Below are 20680 nucleotides of genomic sequence, written 5' to 3'. Positions count from 1 at the left end.
GCGGCTCCTGCACAGCAGGACGACGCCCAGGGCTGCGGCCACCTCCAGAGATGTTTCCAGAAGGATGACTGGTCTCTGGGAGGTACCCGTCAGCACATCTGACACATTACAAAGTGTAAACCAGAAGAAAAAAACATCAGTATGAGGGGAAATCACTTGAAGTGCCCTTTTCAGACGATCGGGCGCGTTCAGGGTGGGATGGCCATAGACGAAGTGCCTTCTCAAACCTCTGCCATTTGGATCCAGCTGTCCTAAACTTTCTGGTCCTGGAGACCCTTCCTTCACTTCACAATCGCAGAGGGCCCCGATGAGCTGTGCTTTCTCTGGGTTTTATCCTCTCTTACTGTATCAAAAACCAACATGGAGATTTTTGACTGTTTTTATTAATATTTATCTATAAAGGAAGACATCCCTCACAGTACCTCGGCTTTTACAGGCAAGTTAAACAGGTTCACTACAATTTCCATAACTCAGACAGGGCTCTGCTGTGCACTCAATCTCCTTTAGCCACAGTCGGGCCCTGCTTCCATCTGCTGGGACCCATGTGGGGTGGAAGTTCTGGAAACTTCCACATGACACAACAGGAATACTCTTGAGCACCAACTGTGGTCTCCAGAGCAGGACCTGGTGCTTCTGGCAGAAGTGGGGACGGGGTTCACCTGGACAGGCATTGCCTGCCTAGCTGGCCCAAAACTGCCTTGTGCTCCCACTCCACCGCAGGCCCTCGGGTCTCTCACCTTGTCCTCACCGTGCCCCCCCAAGTTCGCTGGACTGTGAGAGTGCATGAACTGAGAGACACAAGCGGCTCACAAGGGCACACTCTGAGAGCCATGGGCTGAGGTGGACCCGCACATGAGGCTGCACGGAGGGGCCCAGAGACACACACGACAGGAGAGGCACCAACGACAGTGCTGTGGCCAGCTGGCAGCAGCATCACACCCCACGGACGATGCGCAGGGCAGCCAGGGACAAACACACAGCTGTGTCGGAACATTCTGAGGAGATGCCCTACTCAAGCTGAACCAAGGTGGCTTGTAGAGACAGCCGTGGCAAGCGTTAACAGGTGCCGTGCTCGCTGACAAAGTGCCTAAAGGTCCAGCCAGCCAGAGTGTCTGGGAATCTCATAAATCCTCGGGATCCCAACTAGCCGTGGGGAATGGAGTTTCCAAACTATTCCCTGCCTGTCACACACACCACATCTGCTCCATGGCTGTCACACACACCACAACTGCTCCCTACCTGTCACACACACCACACCTGCTCCATGGCTGTCACACACACCACACCTGCTGCCTGCCTGTCACACACACCACACCTGCTCCATGGCTGTCACACACACCACACCTGCTCCCTGGCTGTCACACACACCACACCTGCTCCATGGCTGTCACACACACCACACCTGCTCCCTGCCTGTCACACACACCACACCTGCTCCCTGCCTGTCACACATACCACACCTGCTTCCTCTGATTGTCACACACACCACACCTGCTTCCTCTGACTGTCACACACACCACACCTGCTCCCTGCCTGTCACACACACCACACCTGCTCCCTGCCTGTCACGCACACCACACCTGCTCCCTGCCTGTCACACACCACACCTGCTTCCTCTGACTGTCACACACACCACACCTGCTCCCTGCCTGTCACACACACCACACCTGCTCCCTGCCTGTCACACACACCACACCTGCTCCATGGCTGTCACACACACCACACCTGCTCCATGGCTGTCACACACACCACACCTGCTCCATGGCTGTCACACACACCACACCTGCTCCATGGCTGTCACACACACCACACCTGCTCCATGGCTGTCACACACACCACACCTGCTTCCTCTGACTGTCACACACACCACACCTGCTCCCTGCCTGTCACACACACCACACCTGCTCCCTGCCTGTCACACACACCACACCTGCTCCATGGCTGTCACACACACCACACCTGCTCCCTGCCTGTCACACACACCACACCTGCTCCCTGCCTGTCACACACCACACCTGCTTCCTCTGACTGTCACACACACCACACCTGCTTCCTCTGACTGTCACACACACCACACCTGCTCCATGGCTGTCACACACACCACACCTGCTTCCTCTGACTGTCACACACACCACACCTGCTTCCTCTGACTGTCACACACACCACACCTGCTCCATGGCTGTCACACACACCACACCTGCTTCCTCTGACTGTCACACACACCACACCTGCTTCCTCTGACTGTCACACACACCACACCTGCTTCCATGGCTGTCACACACACCACACCTGCTCCCTGCCTGTCACACACACCACACCTGCTCCCTGCCTGTCACACACACCACACCTGCTCCCTGCCTGTCACACACACCACACCTGCTCCCTGCCTGTCACACACACCACACCTGCTCCATGGCTGTCACACACACCACACCTGCTCCCTGCCTGTCACACACACTACACCTGCTCCCTGCCTGTCACACACACCACACCTGCTCCCTGCCTGTCACACACACCACACCTGCTCCCTGCCTGTCACACATACCACACCTGCTTCCTCTGACTGTCACACACACCACACCTGCTTCCTCTGACTGTCACACACACCACACCTGCTCCATGGCTGTCACACACACCACACCTGCTCCATGGCTGTCACACACACCACACCTGCTTCCTCTGACTGTCACACACACCACACCTGCTCCCTGCCTGTCACACACACCACACCTGCTCCATGGCTGTCACACACACCACACCTGCTCCCTGCCTGTCACACACACCACACCTGCTTCCTCTGACTGTCACACACACCACACCTGCTCCCTGCCTGTCACACACACCACACCTGCTCCATGGCTGTCACACACACCACACCTGCTCCCTGCCTGTCACACACACCACACCTGCTTCCTCTGACTGTCACACACACCACACCTGCTCCCTGCCTGTCACACACACCACACCTGCTCCATGGCTGTCACACACACCACACCTGCTCCCTGCCTGTCACACATACCACACCTGCTTCCTCTGACTGTCACACACACCACACCTGCTTCCTCTGTCACACACACCACACCTGCTCCCTGCCTGTCACACACACCACACCTGCTCCATGGCTGTCACACACACCACACCTGCTTCCTCTGACTGTCACACACCACACCTGCTCCCTGCCTGTCACACACCACACCTGCTTCCTCTGACTGTCACACACACCACACCTGCTTCCTCTGACTGTCACACACACCACACCTGCTCCCTGCCTGTCACACACACCACACCTGCTCCATGGCTGTCACACACACCACACCTGCTCCATAGCTGCCACACACACCACACCTGCTCCCTGCCTGTCACACACACCACACCTGCTCCCTGCCTGTCACACACACCACACCTGCTCCCTGCCTGTCACACACACCACACCTGCTTCCTTTGACTGTCACACACACCACACCTGCTACCTGCTTGTCACACACACCACACCTGCTCCCTGCCTGTCACACACACCACACCTGCTCCCTGCCTGTCACACACACCACACCTGCTTCCTCTGACTGTCACACACACCACACCTGCTCCCTGCCTGTCACACACACCACACCTGCTCCATGGCTGTCACACACACCACACCTGCTTCCTTTGACTGTCACACACACCACACCTGCTCCATGGCTGTCACACACACCACACCTGCTCCCTGCCTGTCACACACACCACACCTGCTCCCTGCCTGTCACACACACCACACCTGCTCCCTGCCTGTCACACACACCACACCTGCTTCCTCTGACTGTCACACACACCACACCTGCTTCCTTTGACTGTCACACACACCACACCTGCTTCCTGGCTGTCTCACACACCACACCTGCTCATTGACTGTGATGGACACCACACTTTATCCCTGGCTGTGATGGACACTACCACGCCCACCCTAGTCACTGCAGAAAGTTCATGAGAGACCCTATACAGCAAATCCCTTTGCACATGTCCACCTGTCCTCAGACCCAAGAGGACCCCCCAGCCAAAACCACCAACACAGCCCATCACATGAAAAACTGGTACCCTCTCAGTAAGCCCATTCCTGCCATCCGCCAGTCCTGCTAGGAAGTTCCTCCCAGAGGCTCCTCTCAGGAGTTTTCCACACAGAAGGAATTTCAGAGACTAGCCAGGCCGGGCAGCTCAGAAGCTGAGTGCTTTACCCTCACTCCCTATCGGTCTCTTTGTTGCTTTCTCAAAACATTGGCAACTGTGACCTTGCTTAAGGCCTTGTAGGTACTTCAGTCCATAAATGGTTAACTAGCCTCTCCTTCCAAGAGTGTTGTCTAGGAAATCAGAGACAATTGTCCTGTGCCAACATCCCATGCCTCCCCCACTACACAGCCACATGTAAAGGCACACGTGTTGTATAGCCACACAGACATGTCAGTGCGAGAACGCCCTGGCCCCTGCCTGTGGACCCGACACACACCTGCTTTTTGTGGCTGCTACGCAGAAAGGACCGTGGAATCCCATTCTTACACTCGGAGTCACTCTGCTCTTCGTAACTCTCAAATTCACTTGAGCTCCACCCATACTCCAGAGAGCTGTTCCCACCTTCATCTCCATTCTCTACGTCGTCATAAATCATCTCGTCTGGATGCGTACATGTGAAAGGGAAATTCACATTAACATGCAGAAATCATCAGGCCTGCTTGCTGCATCACCATATAGCAGAGCTGGAACAATGGGTGGCATCAGTGCACACACACCGTGGGCCCATCTGTACTCTGAGGACCACTAGGGGTAAGAACCACTCACTCACAAGTAGGTGGTGGGTAACAGTACACTTTGCATGAAGGAGTCACTCTGTACTTGAGAGTACAGAATGCAACAGGTAAACTGATAGATGGATAACTGACAGGTGATGGATGGACAGACAGGATGAACAATGGATGGGTATACAGATGTTGGGTGGAGGCTTGGCTGGATTGGTCCACGATGCAGAAATCTCTTCTTCCCCTTCCCCTTATCCTCCTCCCTCTGCTCCTCAACCACCTTTCCCTCCTCATCCTCCTAACCCTCCTCCTTCCCTGCCTCCTTACTCAGGAGGAAGATCTACAAGACCAATCGCAGTCACTGCAGTGGGGACCTGCCCCCAGGTCTGCCCCCAGTCACTGCATGCAGACCTGCCCTTGGGCTGGCCTGAATCTGCCCCCAGTCACTGGACCTGACCTTGGGCAGGCCCGGGAATCTGCCCCCAGGCCTGCCCCAGGAGCTCCTGGGCTGGATGCCTTTCTAATAAGTACAATGTTTTTAAACTTGACACTTTCCTATTACCCTGTTACCATGGTTACACTGGCTGTGTTGGATTAGGGTCAGTGCCCTATTTCTTCTCCCTCTGGCAAGCACTAAATGCTCCCACAAGAGGACAGGCACAGCTCCGCCCTCCTGCTAAGTGGGTCCAAGTTATGCTCACACCAAGTGCCCATACCTTGGGATTTATTTTATTACACGATTTGCCAAGCTCTCTTAATCTGTGTTTTCCAGCTTTTGTCACACTGAGGTTAGCTCTGCTAGTTTGGAACTGAACATATTTCCAGCTTGAACAGCTGCATGTGAAATAAACACGTGAACTGTCACCATAAGGAAGCAACGCATGCTTCCCCACGCATCTTTGTCCCATGCTCTCTCCCACGTGCACCCCCACACAGCACCCCTGCTCTGCCCCACACAGCTACCCCCATGCATTACCCCTGCTCTGCCCCATACACCTCCCTCATGCCCCACGATGCTCAGGGTAAACATCCAGCCTCATGATTCAGGGACAGACACCTCACTCTCTTATCACTGTATCTATTCTCACAGCCTCAAGCGGGACTCGCCCACTGCCCATCCCTCTGCTACGGCACCCTCGTGGGCTCTAGTCTGCACACTGTTTGGGGGTGTAAGTCCGGACAGCGGCTGGGATGTCCGGGCCTGCCAGGGCCACCCACATGCCTTGAGTGGACAGCTCTGAGCTGGGTCTCTGTTCTCTCCATTAGGATGTTCCTGTTCTTTGCAGAACTGGACGGGTCTGCAGTTGGAGCTAGTGGTGCCTGGGATTGTACAATCTAAGAATCTGTCTTTGCTACTAGAACATTCCTGGCAGCTCAGTCACTGAACACTACCTTTTCCTGGTTCCCTTTGTGTGTCCACTGATACCACACATTAGGTAACCTGGTATAGCTGGGCTTGTTGCTGTTATTTTTTACATCGGTACTTCGCAGTGTCGGAATGAACTGCACCATCCTCCTGCATCCCACTAAACTGACACCGAGCCCAACATAGCCCAGCATGCGACATCCCAAAACGTCCATCCCCATCCTGGCCCAGCAGGACCAAACCTGGCTCAGAGTCCGAATTCTCCTGCGGAACGTCATCATACACAGCTTCTTCTGGGTCTGGAATGAAAGCAGGGACATTTCAGAAGTGGCCAGCCACGAGCCCCACACACCTGCAGGCTGTGGCACCCATCATGCCTCCTCTTGCCCTCTGTTGCATCTGGAAAGTGACAAAACTCTAAAGGTTTTGTCTTGTTGGTCACATGACATGGTCCCAAGCAGAGGAAGCCAGGTTTGATCCCCCCACCATAATTAAAAACAAGGCATGCCACTCCAGACCCAAAGTGGGGTGTACCTGGCCCTACCCAACCCTCACTCAGGTCTCACTGTGTCTGTCCCGCCGAGGCCGGCATGTCCTGCAGGGCAGCTGGCAGTGACTGACAAGAGCACCCATGCTGAGCGCCAGGACCAGCAGGCCACAGAGAGCCAGACACGTCCACGCACACCACTATCTTAAGACAGCAAGTCCAGCTTCATTTACCACCTGAGCCCAAGAGGAGGACGCACGTACAGTCCCTCATAGCTAGCCAAGGACTTCCCAGCTGGCCAAGGGCAAGGTCTGGGTCAACAGTACTTACTCTCCATCCACGCCATGTTGGCGGGGTCTGCCGCCCAGCGAGCCAGGGCACTGTCTTCCTTCCTGGCCTGGTCGTCACTTGGAGAGAACAGACAAGGCATTAGACTGAGACACACTCTGACAGACGGACGACAGAGCTGTCAGCACACCCAAAATATGTACTGTGTGCAAGTATGACTGCACATGTGTTTGTTCATGGAACGTGTTGCATGTCCATGTGTGCACACATGTGTGGATGTGGGCTGTGCCCTTGTGTATAAATATGTGTACTGTGTGAGTGCATATGTGCATTGCAAACACATGTGTGAACATGTGAGTGCATGTGTGCAGTCTATCGTGTGTGTACACTACGGAATCTTCATAAATCCATGGAATATATTACACATGGATTTCTAGTCATTGACTGAAATACACTTCATCAATTCATTTCCACAACTCATGAAGCACCCCAGGCTGCCCAGATCCTGAGACAGGTGGGCAATTCATTTAGGGGCCATCAAGGGGGCATTTCACCACAACGACATGTGCCCTGCTTCCTGGTGGGACTGCCCCAAGTATCTTCACACTGCACTGACTGCAACGGAAATGAGAGGCAGAGAAATGGGGCACACGGCCTGCCCTGGGATCAGTGGGGTTCCCACTGAGGACTGGCCACGGCCTGCCCTGGGATCAGGGGGGTTCCCACTGAGGATGGGCCACAGCCTGTTTTGAGTTCATGCAAGACACTCTTGAACATGAGGAAACCTGCAGGAGCCAGGATGGCATCTGAACAATCCCTGGAGCTTTATGCTTTTTCATAATTTCAATAGTCATTTGAGTTTGTCTCACTATTCTTTCCCTTCAGAAATATTCATAATTTTTAAAAAGGTTTTTATCTGTTAATCTATTTAAAAACCAGAGACAGAGAGAATCTTGATCACCCGCTGGTTCACTCCTCAAATGGCTGCAACAGCTGGGGCTGAGCTGATCTGGAGCCAGAAGCTTCTTCCAGATCTCCCACATGGGTGCAGGGGCCCAAGGACCTGGACCATCCTTCGCCGCTTTCTCAGGCAAAAGCAGACAGCTGGCTTTTGCCCAGCCCAGAACTGGCCGTCATAGCCATGTAGGAAGTGAAGCAGTAGATGGGAAACAGGGCTCAGTCTCTGTCTGTCTCTCTGATAAATGACTAAACATGTGAATAAATAAATAATCTTTATCAGAAACAAACCAGGGAGAAAGCTCCCATATCCACAAAACCAACACAGGCAAGGAGCACCTCGGGCAAGATTGCCACACCTTAACCCAGAGCAAAGCCAGGGTTACCCTCCCACAGTCCCCTCTCGGCAGCCCCCACTCACTCTGCTTCCCCCAGTGCTGCGCGCGTGCACACACACACACACACACACACACACACGATACCTGGTGACCAGGCAGGCCTGGGCACCCAGGAGAAGTCAGAAATGGGGACAGGGCAGTGTGCACCCCAGCAGGCTGAGAAGGGGCTGGCAGCAGCAGCGTGGACGAGGGACTCGGTGCAGGTACCTGTGTGGAAGGTCCTCGGAGATGAGACATTTGAAGGGGTGATCGGAGGACTCTGGAGTTTCTGCAGGAAAGGAGACAACACAGAATGTGGTGTTGCTTCAGCCTCAGCAGGACCACGTGGTTGGTGTCACCATGTGTCCAGTGACAACATGCTCTGGTCACTGATGGACGGGCACAAAAGGCACACTCGCAGAACCGGGCAGCAAGATGAAAACGAGCATATGGCTCCCGAGCCAGCCAACCAGTGGCACAACACAATTCCAGTCCCTGGATGTGCCAGGAACTCACAGCACTGACTGGTCTGGGGGTGTCCCTCACTGGCCAATGCCAAAGAGTTTCAAGGGACAAAGAATTCAGCCGGTGTGGGTCTCAGGACGGGGCGTCTCATTCCCAGATCCTGGATGCCAGCTACCGCATGCATGTGGTGAACTGTCCCCGGGCCTGCCTGGGCTCCGGGGGCTGCTCCCTTCAGGGTGAGTACGCCAAAGGGGGAAGTCTCTGTGACTGGGCAGGTTCGGGGCCCACCTGCCGTCCTCATTGAGCAGTGGATGGGATTGGGGAGAGGCACGACCTTGGACCTGGGGGTTTAAACTTCCAGCAGTCTGTTGGCTGCTGGTAGGTCTCAGGATAGGGCGTCTCATGCCCGGAGCCCAGATGCCAGCCACCACGTGCACATGGTGAGCTATCCCCGGGCCTGCCTGGGCTCAGGGGGCTGCTCCCTTCGGGGACCGAGTATGTGCTGGACTGCAACACCCATTGGTTCCAGTGGAAGCTGGGGCTGAAAACAGAACCAACCCAACAATTGCAACCACCAGCTGATCGGGGCGATGGACTGTGCCGGGCCCTGTACTTGCCAGTACATACAAGAATCTGGTCCAAGAACACCTCAGACAAAGTTTCTTTGGGGATCTTTCCAATCGAAATGCCAGACTCAGCACTCTAACCAAGAAAAGACAGGAGACAGTACAAGTCAATCAACCACCTTAGCTATATGTTGGCAGCGAAATACTGGGCAAACGAAGACTCTATGATACTATGTCAATCAGTGGATTCTTCAAAGACCTCATCGTGCTTGGAGTGGCAAGACTGGCAGTGATTCATAACTGGTGAACTATCAAAACCACTTGGGCAAGAACCTCAGAACATGCTCTACATCCAGGAGCTGGGGTGGGTGAGAAACTGAGTGGGGCTTCTCCCTCAATATCCCCCTTTAAACATGAAGGAAACAATATGGAAATAATAGTCTTACCCACTTTCCTATAGCCCTTGAACCTTTTTACCCAAATTAACTATGTAAAGATTGTCAAAATCATAATTTAAAAAAAAAAGAAAATTAAAAAAAAAAAAAGAATTCAGCTGGTGACAGGTGACAACAAGCACTTGTGCACATTCAGGCATGCACTCATGTACACATATGCACATGTGAATTCAGGTACACACTCACACACCCTCACATGTACACACACTTTTACATGCATGTGCACACCAGAGACATATGGATTTAGACACACATACTTGTACACACAGGTACATGCACACACTCACATTCAGAGTAAATCTCCCATTCCAGATTGGCCTCGGCTTAGTTCTTGTCAGGCTCTATAACCAGCTCACCAGCACAGAGCGGAGCTCGTGTCAGAGGTCACACTGAATCCTGGCTCTTTCTTAGCCAGGCACACAGCCCCTGCCCCACAGTGGGTTCTGCCCGACCAGTGCCAAATGCACATGCTATGCCAGGGGGCAGGTCCTGAACCCCCAACTCCACAGTGGGGTCGGCCCCGACCAGCAGCACAGTGCCAAGTGCATATGCTATGGCAGTGGACACGTCCTGACCCCCCAGCTCCACAGCACAGTGCACATGCTATGCCAGGGGGCAGGTCCTGATGTCCCAGCTCAACAGTGCAATCAGCCTTGACCAGCAGCACAGTGCACATGCTATGCCAGGGGGTAGGTCCTGAGCCCCCCCAGCTCCACAGTGAGGTCAGTCTTGACCACAGCACAGTGCACATGCTATGGCAGTGAACAGGTCCTGAGCCTCCCAGCTCCACAGCGGGATCAGCCCCAACCAGCAGCATAATGCACATGCTATGGCAGGTCCTTAGCCAGTCCCACCAGCATGCCCATAAGCCATGCTGGCTTGTGCAGGCTCTCCCCAGGACACAGCTGCTTCCAAGAAATGGGGAGCCCTAGAATGTACCCCTGGGTTCCAAGGGGCACAGGCAGTGTCCTGTGGTACATTGCCCTGCTAAGAGAAGTCAGGGTTGGGGGTGGCCTCATGGGCAGGACCCAAGATGAGGAGTAAATGGGATGGGTCCAGGGCCAGAGGAGCAGGGATAAACAGTGGGTTCTAAACCAAGGCCCACCCCTTAGCCCTATCACTGTGGAGAGGGAGAAGGTGAATTTGCCTGTTTTCAGAGGAGACAGTACAATCTGAAACTGCCACTGCAGTTTGAAGTTCACACCTGGTCTGCCTCCACAGGGATCCAGAGTGGAGTTGTGGTTGGCAGGGGCAGGGCATGTCAGAGGAGGGATGGCTGATGGACGCAGACAGGTCACCAGGTCTCCGGGGATGCCACACTGCAGAAGGCCGAGGGGGGTATTGTGGGAACTGAGCCAAGATCACACTGCAGCCTAGCCCTGCCCACTCTTGGGCCTCCAGCACTGGCACTGCTATGCCAAGGCCCCTGTGCAAGCTGTCTGGCCTGGGTGCTCGGCTGTAGTGACAGGAAACTTCTTCCCTGAGGCAAGACTGGGGTGGATAATGGCTCTTGTTGCAATGGTGCCAGCCCTGCTCTAGGGAAACCTTGCCAGGCGTGCCTCAAGTACATTCTGTAAGCAATGTCCCATTACCAGCCATTTCAGGATGCAAACAGATCACATGGAGGTGAGCACAGCATCCAGCTCTCACTCTCTAGGGGCTGCACGTCTCACGGTCTTCACTCCTCCCAGTGACAACAGCAAATGGCAGGATGGCTGCTGGTGCCCACAGCAAGAAGCCCAGGAACACTGCACAGCGTGGAGCTCAGCACCTTGGCTGGGCCAGCTGGGCACCTGGCAGGAGGGGACAGCCCCATCCCCTTGTTCAGCCACAGCACTGGCCCTGCACAGGCTGGCTGGGGGTCTCCATCAGGGTCTTCCAGGACTAACATGGCCCCCAGCCCAGGACTAACAACAGAGGCCTGGCAGTGTCAGCCCGGCCACACTCATACCTGTGCCCAGCTGAGAACCACTGAGATGCTGGCTCTCTGCGGTTCCTGTTCCCACCACCCTCCCCACCTTGCCCTCTGCACCCGGCCCGGGCACCGCTAGATGCCCATGGCCCCTCGGATGCATACACTGTCCCAGCTGAGCAGACCCCTAATGGCCCTCAGAGGACAGAGAGCAGGAAGCGGAGGACAGGGGATAGAGGGAGAGAACCTAGGGTGGGAAGGCGGAGGACAGGGGGCAGGAGGATGGGGGCAGAGGGTGGAGGATGGGGACAGAGGGCAGAAGACAGGGGCAGAGGGCAGGGGGTAGGGCCAGAGGGTGGAGGGCAGGGGAGGGGGCAAAGGACAGAGAGAAGGGGGCAGGGAATGGGGGCAAAAGTGGAGGACGGGGGCAGAGAGTAAAGGGCAGAAGGCAGGGGACAGGGGCAAAGGGTGGAGGGCAGAGGGTAGAGGATGGGGCAGACGGCAGGGGACGGGGTGGGGGTCAGAGGGTGGAGGGCGGGGGAGGGGGGCAAAGGACAGATAAAAAGGGGCAGGGGAAGGAGGCAGAAGGTGAGGACAGAGGGCAAGGAGTAGAGGACAGGGGGCCGAGGGTAGAGGGCAGAAGGCAGAGAGCAGGGGGCAGGGGATGAGGGACAGAGGACAGAGAGAAGGGGGCAGAGGACAGGGGACAGGGGGCAGAGGGTAAGGACAGATGGCAGGGGGCAGAGGGTGGAAGACAGGGTCCAGGGGCAGAGAGAAGGGGCAAGGTAGGGAACAAAGGACGGAGGGTGGAGAACAGGTGCAGAGGGTGGGAACGACCTCACCTTCCTCCTCCATGGACGTGGCCCGGATAATGACTGGGCTGGAGTAGGCAGGCAGCAAGAGGGGCAGGCTGGAGGGCACGGCATAACCACAGGGCACGGGCACTGAGTATCCACTGGGCAGGTGTGAGCCAAAGCTGTCCTCTTCAACACGAGAGTCCGGGGCCAGGGGTGGGTCGTCCTGGAGTGGCGTAATGTCAATGACCGAGTATGGGTTCACTTTCATCGGGGCTACAGGCTTCACTGGTTCTGCCACCATGTCAGTCGCCTTCTCAGCCCCCTTCTCATGCCCTGGGACACAAAGGAGACACATCATCAAGTGTGAGGTCTGGGGCACAGCTGGACAAGCCCCACGCCCACCAGCCAGGCCCAGTTGTACACCGTTTAGGATACAGAGGGAACACCCAGACAGTCCCAGCTGTGCATTGTCTCAAGGTAGAGTGGGATTCCTGCCAGACCCAGCCAGACCCAGCAAAGGCACTCCCAACCAGGTTCAGCCATCCATCATCGGGAATACAGCAGGACCCCCAGCCAGCACAGCCAGGCAAGCCGTACACCATCAGGGTGCAGTGGGACTCCCAGCCAGGCAAGCTGTACACAGTCCTGGGGTGCAGCAGGACCCTCCACCCAGACCCAGCCATGTACCATCTGGGGTGTAGAAGAACCCCCACCCAGGCAAGCCGTGCACTGTCCTGGGATGCATTAGGACCCCCTACCCAGTCCCAGCCAAGTATTGTCTGGGTCACTGCTGTCTAGATGCGGGTAGGAAGGGAGATAGGTCGCCTGGGCACAGCCACAGGCTCTCTGCAAAGGTGGGTAAAGGGGGCTAGCACACCCACAGGCTCTCTGGGAGCTGGGGTGGTGATGTGGATTTCTGGCAGGCCCAGTGGGACACGCGAGCTGGGTCAGATGAGATGGAGGGGCTGTCAGGCTGTTTGGAACATTGATCTGAACCCCCTAACCAGCCTCTGCACATGGCTCCTGGGCAGACCTCTGGCATTTTGGGTCACATGGCTGGTGATTCCCACACTCTCATGAAGGTGGAGCGACAGGACTAGGGCCCAGCCAGCCTAGGGAGATAATCACAGGAACATCCGGGAGAGATGACAACATGGTGAGTGGCAGCACAACACGATCCCCCCCCCCCACGATCCAGGACCCCACGATCGAGCCAGGGCCAGGGCCAGGACTCACCACAGGAACTGGCATCCTCTGTACTCCCAGCTTCCTCAAGGGCAGAAAGACTTCCTCCCCGGTCAGCCTCTGGGACTTCATCTCCACTGTCAAAGTCGAACTGCTCTCCCTCCTCCTCCTCCTCATTGTTGTTGGTGTCATACTTCACATCACCTTCTGGAAGAACAGTAGCATCAGTCACACTCAGAGCTGAACACGAAACAAGGACACGTGGAGAGGGGACACAGAGAGAGGGACATACAGAGAAAGGGATATAAGGGACATAGACGGGGGAAATACAGCGAGAGGGACAGAAAAGGACATGAAGAGAGTCTTGACGACGCTCTCTGGGGCATCCCTCTCTTTTTCCCTCTCGCCCCCCCTCGCTCTGTCTCTCGTTTCATTTTTTTCTTTCCCGCTCTCTCTCCCCCCCCTGCTGCTCTTTCTCTTTCCTTTCCCTTTGTTTCGTTCCCCGCTCGCGCGCCCCCCCGCGCGCGGCGCGCTGTCGGGGTGTCGGCCCTCGCTCTCGGCGCTCTGGTTCATTTGTTCTGTCCCCTCGCTCTCCCCCCCTCCTGCTCTGTCTCTCTTTCATTTTTTCTCTTTCCCTCTCTCTCTTCCCCCGCGTGCCCAGGCGTCCTTGGCGCGCCTTGGGCCCTCGCTAGCTCTCGCCACCCCCCTTCGCGCGGTCCGCTCTCGCGGTCCCCACTCTCGCGTCCTTCTTGGTGTCCCGCGCGCGCGCGGTCCCGTCGCGCCAGGTCCTCGGCTGCCCCCTCTCGCTTCGCCGGTCCGCGCGCGGGGTCTCTGGCCAGAGTTGTCTCTCTCTCTTTTCCCTCTCTCCTTCTTGTTGGCCCTCGCGCTCGCTTTCCCGATCGCTGTCTCGCACGTTCCAGCTACCGGCACCCGCGCGCCCCCGCCAGCCGGCCCTCTCCCCCTTCCGCTCTGCCGCTCTCTCCCTTCCGCTCTTGCTCCGCTCGTTTCGCTATCCCCTCTTTGGGCTCTCTCTTTCCCGCGCGCGCTCGGCACGCGACTCGCCGTGCCCCTTCCCCCTCTTTGCCCCCTCTCTCTAGCTGCCCCCCCCCTTCCCCTACCCATCCCCCTTCCCCCTTCGCTGAGGACCAGAGAAGGCTCCCAGCAGACTCTGCACCATGTGGCCATCAGGATGCTTCCGGCAGCCCTGCCCCTGGCACAATTCAAAGCTCTCTTTCCAATTTCCTTTTCACAGGTCCTGTCATTCACCATAGGAATAGAAAACACAGTAAAGAGAACAACACCGTTCATGTTTTTTAATGCAGACAACATGGATGATAAATCAGCAAGGGAAGACCATGCCTCAGCGGGGGTCACCTAGGTGCAACTCAACATGACCCCCATCTCGCTGAGGGTTGTACAAGAGAAGGTGCACATATAGACTCAGAGTACCTTGGTGTCTTGGGCACAGTCAAGGTCAGGCGTCCCCTCCCAGCCCTATCACCTTCCTGGCCTCTCGGGCTCCAATCCAGATGGGTTCATTCCAGGATGTTGTGGGGGCTCAGTGACACCACCCCCACATGGAGGGGCTTCTGCAGCCTCCAAACGCTTCCCTGAAGCCCCCCACCCACCGTGAGGACCAGTGACGTGAAAGGCACCAGGCTTTCCTCTTGAGAGCAGTCTTGCAGGGGTCCCAAGGGTAGAGGGATGTGTCAGGGGAGGCTTGGGACAGACTGGGGGCCTGGCAGGAGGGGCGAGACAGACAGGCAGGAGGCCAGGGCATGGACCAGGGCCTGGCTCAGGGAGGGACAAGGTAAACAGAGCAGAGGCCCAGGGACAGAGGGAAGGAGCAGGGCCTGGCCTGAGGGGCAAGGTGGACAGACGAGCAGAGCACCTGGAAGGGAGTGCCCAGGGTGTACCCTCACAGCAGATACAGCCTATTCAGTCCACAGGGGAATGTCAAGGGCCTCTTAAAGGAAAGGGCCTAATCTGACCTCCACTTAGCAGCACACTCCAGGACTGCCCAGACAGGAAGTATGTTCCTAAATTACAGCAGAAAGAAGCAGGAGAGAGCTCTCCAGCAGGGATGGGGGAGGTGGGGGTCCAGCCCACTGACAACACCCCTCCACCCACCAAAATCCCTGCTACCCACCCAAATCTACCCAGCAGTGAGCTTCCAGAAGTTGTTTTCAGAAACCTCTGACAAGACTTCTGGGTTCTGTGAGGCTCCAATGCAGCCCAGGGACCAAGGCTTGCTTCTTCAGGAAGGAATACATGGACAGGTCGGAAGCACAGTCACTTGGAGGCATGCCAGGAGACACAGAGGTGTCCTAGCATTGACAGAAAGCAAGCAGGGTAGCCATCCTGGCTCCCAGGTATGAGGAAATGAGTTCCACAGCAGCAGAGGAAGGAGGCTGCACTGGACAGGCCTCAGCAGGTATTCTCTGCACGAGTGGGTACTAAGTAGGGTGCAGGTCTCTAACCCTTCAGCAAAAAAGAACTCCATTCCCCTAAATTAATGTGAAAAGTCAAAGGCAAAGAGGAATGAAAATATGCAAAGGGCTCCAAAACATTCCCTTCGCAATAGAAGCTCCCCATTTCAGACATGACCTAAATACCAGAGTATCACTTGCACACTGAATCTGTTGCAACAGCAAATAACACTGAAATATGGCACACCCAAGACCAGTGAAGACAAACACTACTGTCTGCTAGTATGAGAACAGTGCACATACTATTTCTACTAGTGTCTGCTAGTGTATCTTAGAACAGCTCAGCAACAGCCGGATCAACAGGGTGAGACACTTCCAGTCTCCTGGTTAAGGCATCCCACCTTCTGACACTGGCCATTGTTTCCAGAGCTTAGCTGGTCTGAAACGAAACATGCTCCAGATCTCTTGGGTACCCAAGACTAAGCACTTGAGCCATCCTCTGCTGCTTTCAGGGAAAGAAGTGAGAAGTGGAGCACTCGGGACAAAAACCAGAGCCCATGTATAACGACAGTGCTGCAAAGGATCTGCTACACTACCGTGCTGGCCCTAGCAACAGCTTTCCAAGGCAGTCCTTGTGTGACTCACACACAGAGACAGCCAATGCAAGCACAGAGATGCAGCTAAACAGGGCCCAGCAGCTATTTCATTTTGTTTCACTCCAAATTTTATTTACTTGAAAAGCAGAGACAGAAAGAGATGGAGAAAGAAAACTCTGATATACAGAAACAGACTCATCCATTCCTCAAATGCCACAATAGCCAGAGTTGGGCCAGGAGCCTAGAACTCAGTCAGGACTCTGCGTCAGTGCCAGGAGCTGACCACGAACACTGTCCCCCGCTGCATCCCAGAGCTGGCATTGACAGGAAGCTGGATGCAAAGCCGGGGCTGTCAGGCCACAGAAGTAGACCAGCTGGCAGGCCCCTGAGGCATCACTGAAGCTACCAGGCTTAAGCTGGGCAGTGTCTGCCATGGTCATCACAGTCTGCTATACCCAGGTCCATGCTCACCTCTGCTCGGCCAGAAAACAGCCACTTGCCTGATGGAGGCAGCAGCCTCCAGCCCAAAGGGCCAGGCAGCCAGACTCCCTGGAGACCTCTGCCATGATGTCAGCAACGGACCCTGGGCTGAGGCAGAGAAATGAAGTGTAGAAGATGCTGCCCAACCTGTGGGGTGCTAAAGACAGGCCTGTGAAGGGGTTGGCTCAGGGGGGTTTGTGGCCTGCAATGCAGGAAGGCCACCACCCCCTAGCAACCTCCCTTCCATTGGGTTTTGGCAGATCCAGCAAAGGCAAGCCTGAAGGGAATTCCGGGTGCCAGCAGATAGGGCTGGGGTGTCCCAGGCAGCACAGCAGGCAAGGGACCCACTGGGATGCCAGAGCATCTACCACCTAGGACACACCCCTGCAGTCCCTGGCACACAGTCACTGGTAGACCCGGACCCAACGCCCCACGATACCTGTGGGGCTGGGGGGTGGAGCCTCTTGCTGGTCCATGCTGCAGTGACATGAGCCCCTGCCAGGAGCACGGGTGGCGTCATCAGGTTCCGGGGTCAGTCATGCCTTGCCTGTGTGGTCTCAGACGAGAAGAACTGGGGAGGAAAGGCCGCATCATTTGTCACCCGTCACCCGTGGCCTGGTCCCAGTACCCCCCGACACACTCACCCATCCGCTTCCCTCAAAGGGACAGAACAAGGCAAGGGCTTCACCCTGAATAGGCGCCAGGAGGCCACTCCACCACTCACTCAGTCCCAGGCCCCTTCGTGCCAGCCCATACTTGGGGTATCCCCTCATCCCTCTCTTACCAGCCCTCAGGAGGGGTTCCCTGGGCTCAGCCAGCTGCTGCCTTCCAATCCCCACAGCTACCCCTCTCTCCCGTCCTGCGCCCTGGCCTTCCTGTGCCATCTGAGAGGCTGCATCCGAGCCAGAGCAAGGCCAGCAAGCCCCAGAAGGGCTGCCTCTGTATCACCTGCAGGTGCCTGGCAGCAGCTCCTGACCCACCTGGCTAATGCCCTGTAACGTCTGTCCTGTTCTCCTCCTTCAATATCGCCTCCTCTACCTCCCTCATGCGCTCTGGGACAAGAATAGACAGGGAGACTGGGACCAGGCCCAGCACACTCTTTCACCAGAGCAGACGACACACCCAGAGAAGCAGGTGGCACTCTCAGAACTAAACGAGCCAGGCACACATGCCGGGACAGAGAGGGCACACCCCACACAGCTGCTCGAGGACTGGGTGCCAGCCATGTGCAATGACCCTGCCCGGGCACGTTGTAGCAGCCTCACCTGGTCACACACCATCACCATCCCAGTTCCAACTGGGGATGCTATAGCCCCACTGTGCCATGACATTCCACCAGGCAGGGCCCAGGGCCAGCAACTGTATCCATTTTAGTGGGGCACAGTCAATGGTGCTGCATGCAATGCCTGGTACAGTTCACCCCATCACCACCAGTGCTGGCTGCCAACACCATGTGCAGCGAGTGCTACAGTCACCAGTGCTTGACTCACAGTCAGCCTTGGCCTCCAGCTATGCACTGCACCTGTCATTCACACCATTGGGTTCTCCAATGCAGAGACAGATGGGCAATCTGATCAGCAGCAGGCTCCAGGCCAGCACTCCAACAGCAGCGTAGGGATGTCCCATACCTGAGCCACTTCCCAACCCAGACACCTCCATCCTCCAGGCTGGTGCTCCTGACACCCACACCCCTGCAGCCTTGGGGGATGCCACAGCATTCCACTGCCCTGAACCCAGGGACACATCCCAGCGAGGACATCCCTGCTCCAACTCCTGGGGTCCCCAGGGGCGGGGGCCAGGGCCAGAAGGCTGGGAGCTGAGTGTATCTCAGACAAGCTGCGGGCCATTGCCCAGGGCTCCACACATACAACATCAGATAATGACAGCCGCCTGCCGGCCTGGATTCTGTTAGTGCTGTCATCTTCCAATTTAAGCACTTTAATGAAAGATCTCATTGTCCACACTGATTGTGGCTTCAGACAAAGACATGACACATCCAGAGGAGGAGGAGCTGGGGACAGACGGCCCCTGGCTGCCGTGGATGGGGCAAGGCCGGGCTGCGGCCACACTGCCTATGCTGCTGAGCCCTTCCTCCAGCAGGACCAAGAAACACACCTACCTTGCCCCCATTGCCCCCATCCACAGCCAGGCTGGCTCTGCAGGAGAATTAGGGTCAGGTATCCAGCCAAGGCCTCACATGGGTACCTTGGGAAGTTTCCCCAGGTGCCTCCATCAGGCAGGTACCTCACAGCCACTCCAGGAAGTCACTTGGGGGGCTGAGGCCCGGGTTGGAGTTCCCATAGCACATCATCGCCAGAGTGCAGGTGTGCACACTGTCTGGGCTGACACTGACGCAGGACAGCCTTACTCTTGGGCTCACTCCCTGCTGCCCCAGGGCAGGCTTCTCATTCTCCCTTGCTGATGGCTCAGCTCTGTGATGTTCATGGGCCTAGGACACCCCAGGCCGTGCTAAGGCCTCAGCACACAGGGATCCACCTGCAGCCGCCTCTGCTGCCCCGGCCAGGCCTCTGCTCCCACTCGTGCTTGCAAGCTACCTCCCCTGCCAGCCACTCAAGCTTGCTACCTCTAACTGCAGTTTGCTTGGTTCTGGTTGTCCACAACTGGCACAGAGACCCAGGAGGACACAGATGGAGACACCCTCAGCCTTGCCCCTCATGAAGGCTGTGTCTCCCACAAACACGCCCCAAGAATCAGAACAAGGGGCTCAATGTCCCATCCCAGGCTGCAGGACCATAGAGGTGAATGCGGCCTCCCCATGGGACAAAACTCAGAGGTACACCTGACACGCCTCAGCTTCCAAAACCACCTGTAACAGGAGGATGAGGACGCAGAGTGAAGCGGCAGGGGGCAGCTGACGAGGCAGCCTCAGCCCAGCAGCCTCAGTCTCCACGCCACACACAGGGCCCCACCACTGGCCAGGGCTGGCAGACACTGAGGCCACGCCTCTCTCAGGTCAGGCGCATAGCCAGCCAGTGACCCCAGGCCCATAGGACACTGTGCAGGACATCGGGCACAACACAAGACACCAGAGGCAGAGCCACATTATGTACTCAAGACCTGCCAGGAGTCGACCTTCGTTTGATCTTCATAGGACAACAGCCTTGAGAAACCTTCCCAACATACATGTCGCTGCCCAGGGGCAAAGGGCTGTCTCCCACTCCCATGAGCACTCCTGCCCCTCCCACTAGTCCTGGGCCAGCTCTTCAGAGTGACATTCTATCCCCCACATGCCCAGGCCCAGCCAAGAAAAGGCACAAAAGGGATACATTTGTGACATAATCAAGGAAGACACAGGGTGATGAAAGGTAACAGGCTTGACAGGAGCCAAGCAGCCAGAGCCAGGGCTGGATCCTAGGAAGGACGGGGCTGATATAGGATTGGGACAGGCGTCCCAAGGGCGTCACTCCACAGGACAGCACAGGGAGGTGCTATGAGGCTGCAGCTGCCCCACTGCAGGTCCTAAGAGGACATGACCAAGCTGGGGATGGCCGACACAGCCCTCCCCTTGGTGTGTCTGCAGGCCCGAGCCCGTG

At 56.4% G+C, this 20680-nt stretch overlaps 1 protein-coding gene across 1 annotated transcript in view; it reads right to left on the bottom strand.

The window, feature by feature from the left end:
• ARHGEF10 (Rho guanine nucleotide exchange factor 10) overlaps positions 1-20680 on the bottom strand; it is a 60792-nt gene that overhangs the window by 38929 nt on the left and 1183 nt on the right. Inside the window, exons 3-9 of the mRNA XM_040966891.1 lie at positions 17566-17697; positions 13673-13828; positions 12482-12769; positions 8470-8530; positions 6950-7026; positions 6375-6431; positions 4481-4644 (exon numbers count right to left, since the gene is read on the bottom strand). Coding sequence (XP_040822825.1) covers positions 4481-4644; positions 6375-6431; positions 6950-7026; positions 8470-8530; positions 12482-12769; positions 13673-13828; positions 17566-17602 — 840 coding nt within the window. The 5' untranslated portion in view covers positions 17603-17697. The remainder of the gene's footprint in view (positions 1-4480; positions 4645-6374; positions 6432-6949; positions 7027-8469; positions 8531-12481; positions 12770-13672; positions 13829-17565; positions 17698-20680) is intronic.

This window comes from Ochotona curzoniae, unplaced genomic scaffold (genome assembly GCF_017591425.1).
Source record: "Ochotona curzoniae isolate NIBS_2020 unplaced genomic scaffold, NIBS_Ocur_1.0 scaffold_4506, whole genome shotgun sequence".
Classification (NCBI taxonomy): Eukaryota; Metazoa; Chordata; class Mammalia; order Lagomorpha; family Ochotonidae; genus Ochotona; species Ochotona curzoniae.
The sequence above is the reverse complement of the archived record's forward strand: the minus strand, read 5'-3'. Positions and strand labels throughout refer to the sequence as shown.